The following is a 16,182-nucleotide window of genomic DNA, read 5'->3' as shown; positions in this document are numbered from 1 at the left end:
AGCTTTTGACTTTTGGTTCCACACAGGAAACAAACCCTGGTCTCCATGTCCTATGTTTGACCCGTCCCTCCCTATGCAGACTTTATCGCTCTTCATACTTATCCAGTCATAATTAGCTCGGCCACTGGAGGTGAATTCACAGCCTCCCACCTCTTAGATATCCTGACTGGCCACTTTAAATCTATGATAGGAGAAATTAGCAGAGCTCATCTTTTCAATGGGGGCTCAAGGTCAGACCCATATTGGAGCTACCAGGATGGATGGATGGATGGATGGATGGATGGACAGACGGACAGACGGACGGACAGACGGATAGATAGATAGATAGATAGATAGATAGATAGATAGATAGATAGATAGATAGATAGATAACTTTATTAATCTCTGTATAGAGAAATTACATTGTCATAGCAGCCAAAGTCCTTTCAATAAATACAAAGACAAAATACACAAGAAATACATGAAAAATAAACAGAATACACAAGGTGCACCCAGTGACAGTGTAAATAAATACACTAAAGATCAATGGACTTTGGACACAGTCCAAAATAATCTGGTGTGCAAAGAGCAGAGTGATACTGACAACAATGATAATAATACTATAGTTACATATAATAAATATAATGTAGAACAATATGGTGTAAATATATAATAGCAGCAGTAATAATAGCAATAGTGATACTAATAATATTATATGTATAATATGTCACAATACACATAAATGTACATAACATATTTTTGTCTTTTTAGTATTTTGTATTTTATTTGAATGCATTTGATGAGAAAGTATTTGTAGTTTGTAACATAATACTTTCTGATGTGTTTGCGGTCACCTGAGTATCTCTGCTTTCCAGTCCCAGTATTCTCGCAGATATCTGACGGTAGTTATGTTTTTCCCCCCTGCTTTCTTTCATGCCCCTGTTACTGAGGAAAGTTCTGCTGCTTACAGCTGCACCCGGCACAGACTGGCATTTGCATTGTCTGCTGTCTGAGGAAAGAAAATGTTCTGAGATGCTCCCCAGTGGAGGCTGACTGAGAAACACCCTTATCTGAACTTTCACTGCTGATCTGTAGATGGCAGTGATAGCATGGGTATAAATAAACAGGGCCTGCTGAAATCTACACTATTTACATTTTTGCATTCTGCATGCAGCCTGAACCCATTTGCCACTCGCTGTAATGTATATATTCAGACTTTTTTTCTGTTCTTGCAAACCCACTAACTTAAATTCAATTTCACTTCAGCTCAGAGTACTTTGGTGCAAGTTTCCAGTGCTACTTGACTTTGGATTCGCATTTTGTAAATCTCAGAAATTTCCAAAATGAAGACAGCATCTGGAGTCGTGTTGTCTTGGAGTTTTCAGCAGCCCCCGAGAGCCTCTCTTGCCTTCCCTAAGTAGCTGAGCCCAGCACAAAGCAGCCATTGTGCGGCTGCTCTTTAAACCCATCCCAGTTGCTGAAAAAGCCCTGCATTCAGCGATACCCAGTAAAAATCACAGTGCCAGGGCCAAAAATCACAGACTGGAATCTTGTCTGAGGCCCATGAATTCATAGGATTTGTTTAGGAGGTATTCATGCAGTTTTCTGTTTGTCACCCTGCCGAGCCTCTGAGACTGGGCTGACCTATTTCCCAAATTGCACTGTCACACACAGAAAGATATAGTCTGCTTCAAAAAATACTGCTACCACAACAAATTGGGTTCAAACAACTGATGTGTTTTTGCACATAGGAGATGGCTACAAATGTAGGACACACCATGCACCATTAAACAAAAAAACACATCTTCACTCAGAAGGATATAAACCCTGTCATGCTTTTAAAACTGAAAGCAATATTTGCTGCAATTTATTGTGAGAGCTTTTGAGAAAACACATCACCTAGGCTTGACTTTACGTGCATTATGAGGCAGGTTTGTCAGCATCAGAGTATTGAGGTTTGAGAAAGCAGAGCTCAGTAACTGGCTCAAGGGCACATGAGCATCAGCAGATGTACTTGTTGTGAAATTTGAACCCAGATTGCCCAAAATAAAGGTAATGACCTCAACTATTCTCCGGTTCTTGCATGTTTTGAATGTCATTTTGCATGTCCCATCTATCTCACAGTGGTAGAAGGTAACCAAGTATATTTATGCACATTTATATATAAATTTGAGGTACTTGTACTTCACAGTATTTTGTTTTCATGCATCTGTATACTTCTACTCCCCCACATCTCAGAGGCAAATATATTCAATGAAAACCATGTATCTCCAGATTTTGAATTTGTTTTTGTTTGTTGTTCTTTTTCTTTTTTTTCAGTGTTTCTTCATGGGTTAAGAAAATCCCCATAAACCATTTAAAAATCCTCTTGGATTAGCTCCAAAATGCATTCTCACAAAGCTGATAACAGGCCTGTGTCTCTGAGCAATGAAAAGTTGACCTTTTAGAGATTTGCTGTTCTCACAAGAAAGTGGCGCCACGCACATGTGATGATCCTACAGAATATGATGCATTGCTGTAGATTAAAAGTTAAAGTGTTTATTGTCATATGCAAAGTTAATAACAGGTTTCCCTGTACAATAAATCTCTCCCAATTGGATTCCAATCTGAATGCTGTTAAACTATGGAACACAGGTATATATATAAAAAAAAAATATATATATATAAGGAATAATATAAATAAGGATATGGGGAGAGATAAAGACAAGACAGTAACGTAGTATTAATCTACCAAACAGTATAAACTAGTTAACTAACTGAATGCAACATACACATTAATGCAGTAATATTTATCCAGAAACATCATATATAATAAATCACTGATGAGGACCATTTTTTCCGCCTAAGTACTTAACTTCAAACATACAATATGAAAGTTCTACTGCTAAGGATCTCGTTCACATTAAAACAATAGCAAAAGATGTGGCTTGATGACATCTGAGGTAGTGTGGGATCATGGGAGTTGTTTTCTCAGCTGTTAGACGGCTGCCATTTCTGATGGAATCATGAAATAATGTACATGAACAAAGTAATGTATTAAGTTTTCTTCGTGTTAATTTTAGTCACGTGCGCCGATTTCAACCCTCACTCTGAAGAATCTGACATATCCTTGTTTTCACAGAAGTTATAGCAACTAGCAGCTAGCAAGGAAACACACCATTACCTTCAGTAAAGTCTGGATTTCTCTTCTTTGGAATAATGTAAGTACACAACTCAACAAAATATATGACATATTTAGTGTTTTTAGACATTTTAACATGGAAATGTTGCATATTATAGCTTTAATCCATAATATTGCTGCCTTTTCGGTCACTGCTTAACACGCATACTGTTACTATGTTATACTGTCTATATTGTTTATACTTATGTTGTATAATGCACACTGTTTACTCTTATTTTAACTTGCAGTTTTATTAGTTCTTTACCTTAAAATGATCTATATACTTCTTGCAACACTGCTTAATGTTTTGGTTCCAATTGTCAGGTTTCTCAGTTGTGTGTTTGTTTAGTGATTAGCTGTTTGTTTGTTTGTTTGATTATTTGTTTCACTTAATTAATAGGGGGGCTGGAGTGAGGATTAACTCACCAGGACCAAATATACCCCCATCTGACACTCTTACATAAGAATAGTTTGGTTGTTGATTTTGCATCGATGAAACCTGTGATTGCAACATCATTGTTATTCCGCACGTTATGCAACGAGGTTAAGTTTGAGGCAATTAAATTATAATGAGGTTAAACTTCCCCAAACAAGAATTGGCTTCCACCTGGAGCACAGCGTGGGGCGACCACTGGGGGGGCCTCGGACCACAGATTGAGAACCGCCGCTGTAGGCACATGAAGGGGGTGGGGAAGAGGCAAGTACGCAACCACTCAGGGGCAGACGGGCACTGGAGCAAAATATTCATCCCCACTTAACATGTCAATCAGGATTAATGCCCTCACAAGCCTCTCCTTTAGGTTCCTGCAGGTCCTTTCACTGGTGGAAGCACTGCAGCCAGGGCAGAGGGCTGATATATAAGGCAGGACAGGACAGGACAGCAACACAACACCAAAGCCCAGCGGTCTCAGTAGCGCACACCGCGGACTGGAGCGTCGCCTGGACTTGTGTTTCACGTCTCTTGCGTCTCTAGCAGCGGCTGACAGGCGTAATGACTGATCACTCACACATTTCCACAGCGTGATGCATGTCGACTAACATGTCAGAGCTCCCCGAAGTCACACAGCTCCGCTTTTTACATCTTTCCTCGCCAGTGGATTACTCATGCAGCAGTTTCTGAGGCTGCACATGAGATTGTTTGCATGCGGCTGAAGTTGCGGGAGCTCACACACGCGTCGCAGTTTGGAGGATAATTCGGTTGTTGCGCGTAAACTTGCAGCGTAAACATCAGACTTCGTCGGCTGCCGTCGGAGCATTTCCCCGAGATGGAGCTGAAGAGCGCCTGTCGTATGTTTCTTTTCCCGGTTCAAATGTTCTACTACATAGTCCGGGCGAGTTTGTTTTCGCTGTTGCCAAGCAGGAGGAAGGATCTGACCAAGGAGGTGGTGTTGATCACCGGTGGGGGACGAGGCATCGGGCGACACCTGGCCAAAGAGTTTGCCAAGCAGGGAGCCAGAAAGGTAAGTTCACTGAACTACAGGCAACTTGTTGCACCCACACAACTCCTTCAGCTTAACCACTGAAGTTATGTTGCAAGTAGAATCTGACAGATATATCTGTTGGCCGATATTATCAGTAGTGCTATGTATTGGCAAGAATCACAGTATGATACATATCGTGATACAGGGGTTACCATTCATTATAATGTGATATATACTGTAAGCAAGCTGATATATTGATGATATGATAAATTATCGGCCGATATTGGCCTTTTCAGCTGAATTGGTCTATAATCAATATTAGGGTGTAAATAAAAAAGTTTCATCCCATATCAGTTCTTTGAACAACAATACAATACTATTGTATATTGGTCTGTATTGGGATCGCTAAATATTAGTTGATAAGTATCGGCTATTAGAGTTTCATCATTGTATTATATTATATTGATTGTCTGGATAAGATATTTGCTGATATCCTAAAGTCTGCCACGATACGATTTTGATTCCATTCAGGAGCCTATGATCAATATCAGATGATATATATCGTGTAACATATTCAGTTATGTTTACATTGACTACATTATGATTCTGCAGTTTTATGACTGAACTTTTCCAGACATGAGTGACAAAGACATGCCATGGGAATTTTAAAATAAATCCTTATTTAAATCATACAGATTGATATTTTGACTTTGCATCGGTGATATTGGGTTGCTGAATATTGAATCAATATATCAATCCAGATCAACATATCGTTCCACCCCTATCAGCTATCTGATGTGACAGATTGTCAGAGCATTTAATTTGAATTCTTGGACAGGTTTTTGATGTACTTTACCAGAAAAACTACATGTGAAGAGTCAGAACTATTTGTTTTTGTTGAACTAGTGACGTCAGTTAGATTTGGCTGTGGAGTATTAAATCATCCATCTCTGACCACTGCATTTAACTCCTTCTTACCCGTAGGTGAGCACAAACTATAGGTTATAGGAACATCTTGGTAAAATATAAAAATGTGAAATCGTCAGTTATCTTATCGGGATTGGCCATGAGAACCAACCAGTTACATCAGCTGAAAAAATCCATTGTGTATCTCTACGACTGATATATTGGTCGCACGATAGCATCAGTGGAGCTGTGTATCGTGTATTTATGCAATCTGAACAGTGAAGACAGATAACAGCACTGATATCCAGAGGTCGGGTTTAAACACAAACAAAACAACACAAAATGAACCACTGCCACAAATCACAACATCTTGATACAGTTAACATTATAATATAAGACAGTATATTGCCAAATTTAAGTGTACTGCTAAGTTGTTGCAGCCCTAATTATCAGCCCGATACAGCTAAATCAGTCTGCATTGGTTTTCTTGTTAGCTTTACAGGCAGAATTCTGTGTGTATTTGATCTCTTTTCTTCAGACAGCTTTATATATTTTTAAAGAATATGGGCCAGTATATCGATGCCAGAATTTTTTTACTTCCTAATATCAGCATCAGCCCCAAATATCCAGTATTTGTCAGGTTTAAGTTGCAAGCGGTTTGTTTTGGCCAGAGTGTTTGTGTCAGAACCAGGAGTAGTAGTTGTTAGGCAGCCTGAACCCCCCCCCCCTTCCTTCACACACACACACACACACACACACACACACACACATCTCCCCTCCTCCCGGTAGCCCGGTCACTCCTGTCCACCATGCCCCAAGTGTATTGTTGTTCCACTGTTCTATGAACGCAGGGATCATAACCTCTAAGTAGCCTAGTAGGGCCAGTGAGACCGGAGACATTGGCCTCAATTTTGGTTCATGTATTGCACAACAGCTCAGGTCAAGCAGAGGGCAGGTCTGTGCAGCCTTTATGGCTGATTGATGTGATTAAGCACAGTCTTGGCCTGACACTGGTTCTGCTGAGGTCTGGGGTGATTCTGGTATGACTGACACATCCACAAAGTGTATTATCCAAAGATTTAGGTCGTGATAAAGGCAAAGATTCTGTGTGCCTGTATGTAGCCTGTGTGTGTTGGTGTGTGTGTGTGTGTGTGTTTGAGGGGGGGTATATGTGCACAAAGCCTCAATGAAATAGCTTCAAAGGCATTCACATAATAACAGTCCTGCTATTACCCTATTATAGTTTCTTGCCATTTTTGAGCAGCCTTTGCACTGTTGTAAAATCTGCCAACATATCACACAGCACAACAAAAGGCTCCATAATGCTGTTAATAAAAGCCAGATTAGGTTTTGTTTTCAGAGAACACGAGATGCCTTTTATGGAGTGTATGCAAAATGAAATGAATCCAACAAACACAGTTAGGGAGGAATGGATTACATTATCTTGGATTAGTCTAATGCAAAGGTGGCAATTCTAACCTGCTGCAGTAAGAAGTAAGATTTAAAGTAATTTTCACTATGAGACTGAAGTTATGACTCATCATTATTTTTTCCAGCTGGATCTTAAAGTGACTTTGCATACCGTTATCAATGTTTTGATCGCTCTTGAGAAATGAGCCCAACCAATACTGGATTATTGGGGCTGATACTGATCGAGGATATTAGAGAGTAAAAACTATTGAAGAGTCGAATCGACAGTCTATACTATACACTGTCCTATACATTTTAAAGTTAGAGGGTAGGGCCCAAACAATACTGGATTTTTGTGGCAGATGCATGCTAATAATGATATTAGAGAGTAAAACAAACATTCTTATCAATATATTTGTTAATATTGCAGTGATCCCTCAGATGTGTTTATCAGACACTTGTGACAAAAGCATGTAAAGGAGGTCGGATGTTTTGCAGTTTACAGAAAAAACTGTCCAAAATTACATCAATTCACTGAAACCATAAACTTTCACTGGTGGTTTTAATAATTTCAAATGACTATAAATTAACTTAATTAACTTATTTTATATATATATATTAAGTTTCCAGCCAGGTCCATCATTTTTGATCAAATTCAGGACCCCCAGTATATTTGGTTCTATGAATATGAAAACAGGAAACACAGAACTTCATTTTTTATTTACAAGAAAAACATTATAGCTTCTTTCCTTTGTTTTTGTTTTTTGTATCGGCACTTCAATAATGACCATTTGCATCAAAACAAGGGCAAAAACAATGATTTCATGTTTACATTTTTTATTTTTTTCTCACTTCCATCAACACCTCCGATCGTATAATGGTGAAAACACGGATTGCCAGAATATCTTGTTAACGCAAAGTGTTGTGTCATAAATGAAGGAAAATCTTGTGAATGGTTGGGGATATCGCTCTGTCAAAAAAGCGTTTTCATGTCGCATCGTTCCTGCCTGATCAGCACTGAAATATCGATAAGCTCCTTGACAAACAATACTGCTGTTGCTATTTATGTAATGTTACGGATACATATTTAGTGAAAATGCATCTAAGTGCAATAACTCAAACAACTGTTGAATCTTTTCACATTTTTTCATATCATGTCATTTTTTGCAGCAAAGTACCGGGCGTTTGGTCCCAATAAGAGAAGCAATAAGTATCAGTATTGATATCAGTAAAATCCTAATGATACCCATCTCTAATTATCACTGGAAATCGTTTTTCAAGTAACTCATCCAGTCCTGCCAATCTGAGAGAATCACCCCGCCCATCACAACCATGCACCCTCCCATTTCACCCCCACCCTCACCATCCCTCACCGCCCTCTAACAAGGAGCCGTCACTCGGGCCTGAAATGCTCCACTGGCTACACACACAGTTCCTCATCGCTGCAGGTCAGGCTCTGTTCCCATCATCATTTCCAGCTACACTTTGTCTACCAATCCAGTGGGTGAACATTACACAGCTGAGTGGCTGACGAGCCGCTGGTGTCCCTTTAGCAGTAATGTGTTAATACGGAGCAGCTCTATTTTTGATCACCTCAGATGGGAGTCATCATTACACGGGGAAGAGAAAGGTGGTAATTTCCCCGGTAGAAAGCAGCGAGCAGCCCAGCTGAAAGCTGTGGGTTGTAATTACTCGTACATGTGTGACACGGGCTCATCTCAGACGCTCTCTTAAGGCGCAATTTTAGGAGCTTGAAAACATTGCTAAAAGCTCAATGAAACACTAACTGCCTCCCTCTGTCTTTCAATGCCATCTCCTTGGGGAACGAGCAAGAAGAAACCAGTGGGTTTTAAAAGCTTTACTTTGCAGCTGCACAACAAAGGATGTCACCATGCTTTTCAACACCCCATTGTTGGGTATTATCAAGGTGTGAAGGCTTTGAAAACAACACCTGTGGTAATGTGTATGACAATTGCTCCATGCCTAAAGAGATGCTAAAAGGAAATAGGACGGTAATTATGAATAGGGCTAACCTCTACGAACTCGCGCTCACCCCAGTTTGAGCCCCTTTGTGATTGGCAGCCGGAATTTCCTTTTCCCCTCTCCTCGGCTTTGGTGTTTTCACGGTGTGAGGAAGACTAACTACAGCGCTGATGAAAGAATCCGGCGAGATGGAGAGCCGAGGACTCAGGAGGGGAGCCAGGTCTTCTTGTGTGCAGTTGAGGAGGGGGTGTGGGGGGGGAGTTGCAGAACGAAGCTCTGAAACAATAAACCAGACCAAAGTATTTTCAAAAACGGCATCCAAGTTCACAGCACCACGAGAGGTCTTTCAGAACAATCCCAGTAAATAGTTGACAACTTACAACATCAAAGCTCCTTTCAAAGTGTTTTTCAGTACCATGACAACAACTCAAGACAAAAGCTTTTGCAGAAAACATTGATTTTTATGTGCTTGTTAACATTACATTAAAGAGATCGCTGCGAGGAAGATAAACTAAACTAAACTAAACTAAACTAAACCAAACCAAACCAAACCGATGCACTGACAACAGTGTGGGTGTGTGTGTGTTGTGCTGGAGGCGGGAAGCACACCGCTCCCAGCTGGGTATTGCCCTGCAACTGACCTTGCTGTCTCCGCAGTAATTAGACAGCGGCAGGCGACTGCCTCCTGAACTCCCGCTGCCCCCTCTGTGTGCCGCCTCTCTGCTGGCCCATACAATGGGTGTGAACAGGAGGGTTCATACCCACCCATACATTCAGACCTGAGAGATAGAGTATCACTGTAATTCAGCTGCAGCTACTGGGGACACAGAGACATACACCACAGCCAATATTGAGTGGCATTTGCACTCTCTCAGGAGTCAAGCTTTGCAACATTGATTTGTTGGTCGGAGAGCTTTTACATGCAGCATGTGTCAACCTAAAAGGGAAAGTTATTTGAAGTAGGGTTGTTACAGTCTACGTTTACATGGATGCTAAATAAAATGATCAGTTTAAACGTGTGTTTAGATGCCCCAAAGAATTAATCCCAATAAAACCTGAAATAGATAAATAATAGAACCATGAAGCGTCTAATCTGCTGGAAATAGAAAAAGAAATGGTTCTGCCAGGTGATTTTCCTCTTTTATGAGAAAAAACGTAAAATTACAAAAAAAAAAAAAACTGAGAAATTTACGAGGAAAAACGCAGAATTTATGAGTGGGAAAAAAATCAAAACTCACCAGTTTACAAGAAAAAAAAACAACCCACAAATTTACAAGAAAAAAAATAAAAATTTACAAGAAAAAACAACTTTATAAGGAAAAAATCAAAAAGTTACAAGAAAAATCACAAATTTACATGAAATGGAAATCATGAATTCATGAAAAAAACCCTCAAAATCTCAAGAAAAATCACAAATATACAAAACAAATCAACTCTTACATGAATATATATATATATTCTTATATAAATCTCAAAAGTTTCAAACAGAAAAGTGGTTCTGTTTTGCCACCACCATGTTTCTGTCCTTCCCGCAGACTTGGTCTTAGCACATCACCTAACCCTTCAAGAGGCAGATGTGAGCAAAAAGAATATATTTATTCCAACCAGAAACTGCTGAAAAAAGTCACTGAAAATTACTGATTTCACCAGTGGAGTAAGGTTTGCTTACGGAACAATGGTTTTCTAAGGTAAAGCTAAGGTAAAGTGATGAATGCGTTCAAAAAATAGTGGCTAAAATACATTTTGCTGCTGACCCTGTCCAGAGCAGTGCATCGCTCAGCTTCCATGCTGATCCTCCTCTCTGTTGCTCCAAACTGGGGGCCTGTCGACCGCCATCTAGTGCAGATAATACACTGAGTATCAATAAGTACCTCATACATCCCCACTTCAAATAATCCAAACTATCCCTTTAAGTCCTCTTAGACATGCCTAGTTGGAGCAATCACTGGTTTATCGCTGATAGTGAAGGGGTCTTGTGCAAGGTCAATTAAGAACTGTTTTCCTACTGTTTCTATCTAGATAGCAATTTGGGCGATGCTTGTTTGTTCTGAGGGTCCTGCGTGTTGTGACGGGTGATAAACCTAATGAATTAAATAACATTCTAACAGGAGAGCACAGTTTGAGTGCTGACTTTTAATGAGAGCTGTCAGCTTTGTTTGTAAGGCTCAAATCCTATTAAAAGCTTTCAGTTATTTATCAAGACCTGTCTGCCTTCACTGATTACTCAAATGGGCTTGCAAATGAAGCAAACAAAAAAAAAACCAATCAAAAGCAACTCAAACAAGGGCCGTTCACAGAGGGAGCCAAACCCTTATTGCTTCAGATCTGATAAAGAAATAAAGACCACATTCCAGACTGTAATCTTTGATGTCCCTGGAGCTTTACACTGTCAGTGTTTCTACGTTTGATTTGCTTCTGACGCTATAACTATAAGACAGTTATTGACACATGAGTGCTGCATTAAAGCAACAGCAACACAGTAATTTGGTGATTTTTAAGTGTTTTGACTGTGCAAATTAACACACTGTCATTGCCAGTATGTGATGTTTGGCTCTAGATAAATGCAGAGTAAATTTTAAAGGATTGGCACCGTCGGAAAGTGTCCTGTTACCTCAAGCTGACAGGTTCAATACGTGCGAAAGACGACGTGTGATCGTGTATAGAAATGGAAGCCTCGCAAATGGCAAGAGACACGCTCTCTTTTGTGTGTGTGTATGCGTCCACACGCGCGGTCTTTTCTGTCTCTCACATACACAAGATCACTTTCCACTGGACTTTTTGCTCAAATATTAACCTTGGTCACGGGCGACCAGCCAAATCCCACACTGGCGTCCTCAGCACTTCACACACGCACTGTTTTCAGACTCCCTGACCAGAAATGACGGGGCTCATCTGCCCAACAGGCCGTGTAATCTCTTTGAGAATTTGTGTTTGAGAGATGAGGAGGGCTCACCCCCTGATTTCATTACCTTTCCCTGACCCCAAAGACTGACAGATCTAATTGCCCAATCACTAGTCCCCCACCTCCATCCAACCCCATGTTCCCTGCTCAAATGACCAGCCTTCATTTAGTCTCCGGGTGGATGAAGAGACAGTTCATTCACACAGCAACCCCCGAGCCTTTAATCTTGCTCGAAAACTATTTGTTGGAGTGAAAATGGCCTCTCTGTTCTCTGAATGAAAAGAACATTGCTGCCCAAAGATCTCCACAGCTACACCAGGTCTCACTGCCAGAAAAATTGCGCAAAACATACGTAATGTTTTGTTGATGACGGGACTGTAAAAACAAGCCTTTTTGTTCCATTTATAAGCAACAGTTCACTTGATTTGCTTCTGATCCCCAATCCAGAATGGTGCTCTACTTTCTTCTAACCTCTAACAATGTTGTGTTTTCTGCTAGGTGATCTTGTGGGGCCGAACAGAGAAGTGCCTCAAAGAAACAGCAGAAGAGATCTCTCTCTCAGGAACAGAGTGCCATTACTTCCTGTGTGATGTGGCCAATCGGGAGGAAGTTTACAAGCAAGCCAAGGTGGTTAGAGAAAAGGTACGCAAGCTTCAGATATTTCTGCTTTCTACACAGTCAAACACCCCATAAAGTATTTCTGTGTGATGCCTCTCTGTCTCATATGTATGTATATTGGCTCTGAGTTGCTCTCGCTCCCATCTGGTGTATAGATTACACTTCATCTGAAATATCTGAATAAGAGCAGGGAATATTGCTGACAGCTCTGGTGCAGCTCAACTGTATCATCTCATGACGGCAGACAGAAAGCACACAAGATCTTTGATTGTTCTTTCTTCTGACTGTTGTCCTTTTTAATCTCAGGTTGGAGATGTTACGATATTAGTGAACAATGCAGCTGTAGTCCACGGCAAAAGTCTGATGGACAGCGATGACGACGCCCTTCTGAAATCCCAACACATCAACACCATGGGACAGTTCTGGGTAAGACTTGCAGAAATTAAAGCATGCATGCAGGAGTCGGGGAATTCCTCCCAGCAGATTATCCTTATCGTTTTCGTATTTTGATTATAGCGTGGCAGTATTTACAGTGGGCACCCCTGGACTTGTCAATCATGACTGCTATTATGGCAGGTTAAGTAGGGTATTTCCAAATCGCCTCTCAGCCCCTGAAACATCAGAGGGGTTTTGAAAATCATGGCATTTTTATTTTGAATGGAGATCAAAAGACTTTGTCATATGCAGACAGAAATGCAATTATCAACTAAATGGAAATTGAAATTTAATCTGTGGTTGCACTGCGGGCATGTTTCTCTTGTCTATTCTTCTTTTTACTCTGCTGAATATATTTCACCTTCTATTTCCACGCTTCCTTCCACCTTGTCTTCATGCTCTCCCCTTTTTTTCTTTCCTCATCCCAGACTACAAAGGCCTTCCTGCCTCGGATGCTGGAGCTGCAGCACGGCCATGTAGTGTGCATAAACTCCATCCTGTCGCAGTCTCCCATCCCCGGGGCCATAGACTACTGCACCTCCAAGGCCTCGTCGCTGGCCTTCATGGAGAGTCTGACGCTGGGGCTGCTGGACTGCCCTGGCGTTGGCTGCACCACTGTGCTCCCCTTCCACACCAACACAGAGATGTTCCAGGGCATGAGAGTCAGGTATTAAAAGATGCTATGCATAAATGTTGTTTTTTTTTGTTTTGCCATTTTCAGCAGTATGGTTCTAGGAATGGTAATGCCGGCCCTTACGTCAGTCAGTCTACCACTTAATACTTAACTAAAATGGATGAATCACAGTTTGCGAACCAGACGGACCTGTGAGCTCATGTTTAGTTTGTAGTATCCGAGAAGTCTGTCTCCACCTGTCCTGGATCTGGTCAGGTCAATCACAACCGTTTATCTAGTATGTAGCGGGTTTGATGACTGTACAGAGCAGTAGGACATTATTGTCTGGCTTTTTCGTAAAACAATCAAGATGAATGACGCTGTGGATGTGGAACTGTCTCTGTTGAATCCACTATCACGTCAGTATTATGCAAACTTAATGTTCATTTTTCAAAGAAGAAGAATCAGTTTCACTTATTCATCATAAAGAGAAGTAAGTTTAATATACCAACTACGCTACATCACAGATTTCGTTGCTCTGATTGGCTGGAGGTCTGTCCAGCTGCATCCAGAGCACGTTGGTCAGTGGTCGTTGATAAGGCCCCTTAGAAATCAAAAATGATCTAAGAGGATCCTCTGACATTTCCTCTAGCATCACTGTGAGGTTGACTTTTGTAGTTCGGAGTAAATTAACTCAACAACTATCAGACGGATTACTGTGAACTTTGCAACAGAGATATTCAAGGTCCCTTGAGGATAAATTCTAACAGTGTTAGCGATCCTCTGACTTTTCATCTGGCACAACCAGTAGGTCGGAGTTTTCACTTTTCAGTCAAATAGCTTGGCATCTGCTTGATTGGCACACAACATCTTTGTCTCCCAGACAACTTATCCTCTGGGCTTTGGTGATCTCCTGACTTTTCTTCTGCAATAAGCTACTCCCTAGTTGAGCTTAATAAAAGGCAGACAGAGTGCATAAAAACTCTCACGCGTGAGTTCAAGACTTTGCGCAACCGTCCCGCTCTTAGCAGATACTTGCACTTTTGTTTTGACTTTGAATGTTCTTGATCAACTCCCTCTTAAACAACTGTAACCCACAGGTTTAAAATAGTAGCACATTAATCACCCAAAAAAATTAATTGCTTAGTCACTGGTTCCTTAGGCAATTCATTGTTTTCCAGTCCGCTAGCCCCCTAGTGGCTGTCAAGAGATCTTTGTTGATGACACTAAAACTTGTTTTAAACTTCTAATACTGCTGAATTATAGTTCTGCAACCAAGAGTTATTTTTATTAGCAGTTTATCTGCTGACTATTTTCACAATTAATCGATCAATATGAATCATCACAGTCTCAGAGTCTTTAAATTGCTTCTTTTTTCCAACCAACAGCAAATTCCCGAATTTGAAACCAGCAAATGTTTGTCAATCGATCAAAAATCGTGGCCAATTTTCTTTCGATCGACTTATCGATTAATCTACTAATCATTGAAGCTCGACTGACCTGTTCTAGGCGCTTTGCATCTATGACGCAGATTAATAGTACATGACTGTACCAAACCTTTCATGTTGTTGTGCAGTAGCTTCTGGAAGCAGTTGGGCAGCTAAAACCAACAGTTTATCTAAAATGTGTTGATATGCTGCCATAAAAAGCAAGTAAACATAGCTAAAGCAGACTTAGTTTGCACTTTCATTTCAAATTACTCGTTATGAGCTAAGGATACACCTAAAAACTCATCTCAAAAGCTGTTTTCTTTTGCAGGTTTCCGCAGCTCTTTCCACCTCTCAAACCCGAGGTAGTTGCTCAGAGGACTGTGGATGCAGTCAGAGCTGACAAAGCCTTCCTCTACCTGCCTTGGACTATGCATGCCCTTGTCATTCTAAAAAGGTAAAAGAAAATCTCATTTGACAATTTTTTGGTTTTGATCACCATAACTGTTTCACGCTTAACAGTCTCTCTTTGGTCTCCCTGCACTTTCCAGCTTCATGCCACAAGTTGCACTTGAAGAAATCCACAAGTTTACTGGGAGTTATACCTGCATGAACACGTTCAAAGGGAGGACATGAACCTGGACTGCACACAGTGTGTGAGCGACCTCTTTGCAGCAGCTCTGAGGTGTAATGAAGGGAATATGGACCTTAAGACATGTGAAAGTGGAGGAGGCCCCATGATAGTGCGAGGACAAACACTTAGTGGACACGCAAGAGGGTTCTTCTGCAGGTAGAATTAATCGATAAACTGCAGGATACACCCCGGTCCCATTTGTATGTGTGTGTGCGTGTGTGTGTATAGTATGGAGAAATGAATGCCATTCTCACTTTGAACAGAAGCCATGCATAGGTCTGTACCAGTAGTTATTCTGGGAGTTTTTTTTGTGACACTTGTTTTAGTCTGTTTTTACACTTCTTTTTTTTATTCTCCTTTTAATGTGTCTTTGAATCAAAACAAGATAATAAAATGGAGTTTTAGAGACGCGCCGTGTTTTCTTTGTGCATGATGAAAATAGAAAAAGTGTGCACTTGGGAGGTACACATTGTTTTGTGTCTGGGTTTTGACTCCCATGGCAGTACGATAACACCTTTGATTTATTCCAAGCATGAGATCAGTGACTGTGACAGACGATGTTGTCAAAACATAAAACACACGCTTGGGGGGGGGGGGGGTGATGTGTATAATTGTTTGTTCTCTGCTGTCAGAAAATGGTGCAGAGGGATGGTGTAATTCTCCATAAATATAATGAACTCAAAACAAGTCGGTC

At 40.7% G+C, this 16,182-nt stretch overlaps 1 protein-coding gene across 1 annotated transcript; it reads left to right on the top strand.

The window, feature by feature from the left end:
• The first annotated feature begins 3,859 nt into the window (after positions 1 to 3,859).
• Positions 3,860 to 15,896, top strand: dhrs3b (dehydrogenase/reductase (SDR family) member 3b). The gene is made up of 6 exons (XM_084739265.1): positions 3,860 to 4,599; positions 12,260 to 12,403; positions 12,686 to 12,805; positions 13,243 to 13,481; positions 15,186 to 15,311; positions 15,406 to 15,896. Exons 1-6 carry the CDS (start codon positions 4,405 to 4,407, stop codon positions 15,488 to 15,490), a joined length of 909 nt encoding a protein of 302 aa, XP_084595391.1. The 5' UTR covers positions 3,860 to 4,404; the 3' UTR covers positions 15,491 to 15,896.
• Positions 15,897 to 16,182: the final 286 nt, after the last annotated feature.

The sequence above is a fragment of the Lutjanus erythropterus genome, chromosome 2 (genome assembly GCF_056507025.1).
Source record: "Lutjanus erythropterus isolate fLutEry1 chromosome 2, fLutEry1.hap2, whole genome shotgun sequence".
Taxonomy (NCBI): Eukaryota; Metazoa; Chordata; class Actinopteri; order Lutjaniformes; family Lutjanidae; genus Lutjanus; species Lutjanus erythropterus.
Note: the sequence above shows the minus strand (reverse complement) of the source record. Positions and strands in the feature narration are given on the sequence as shown.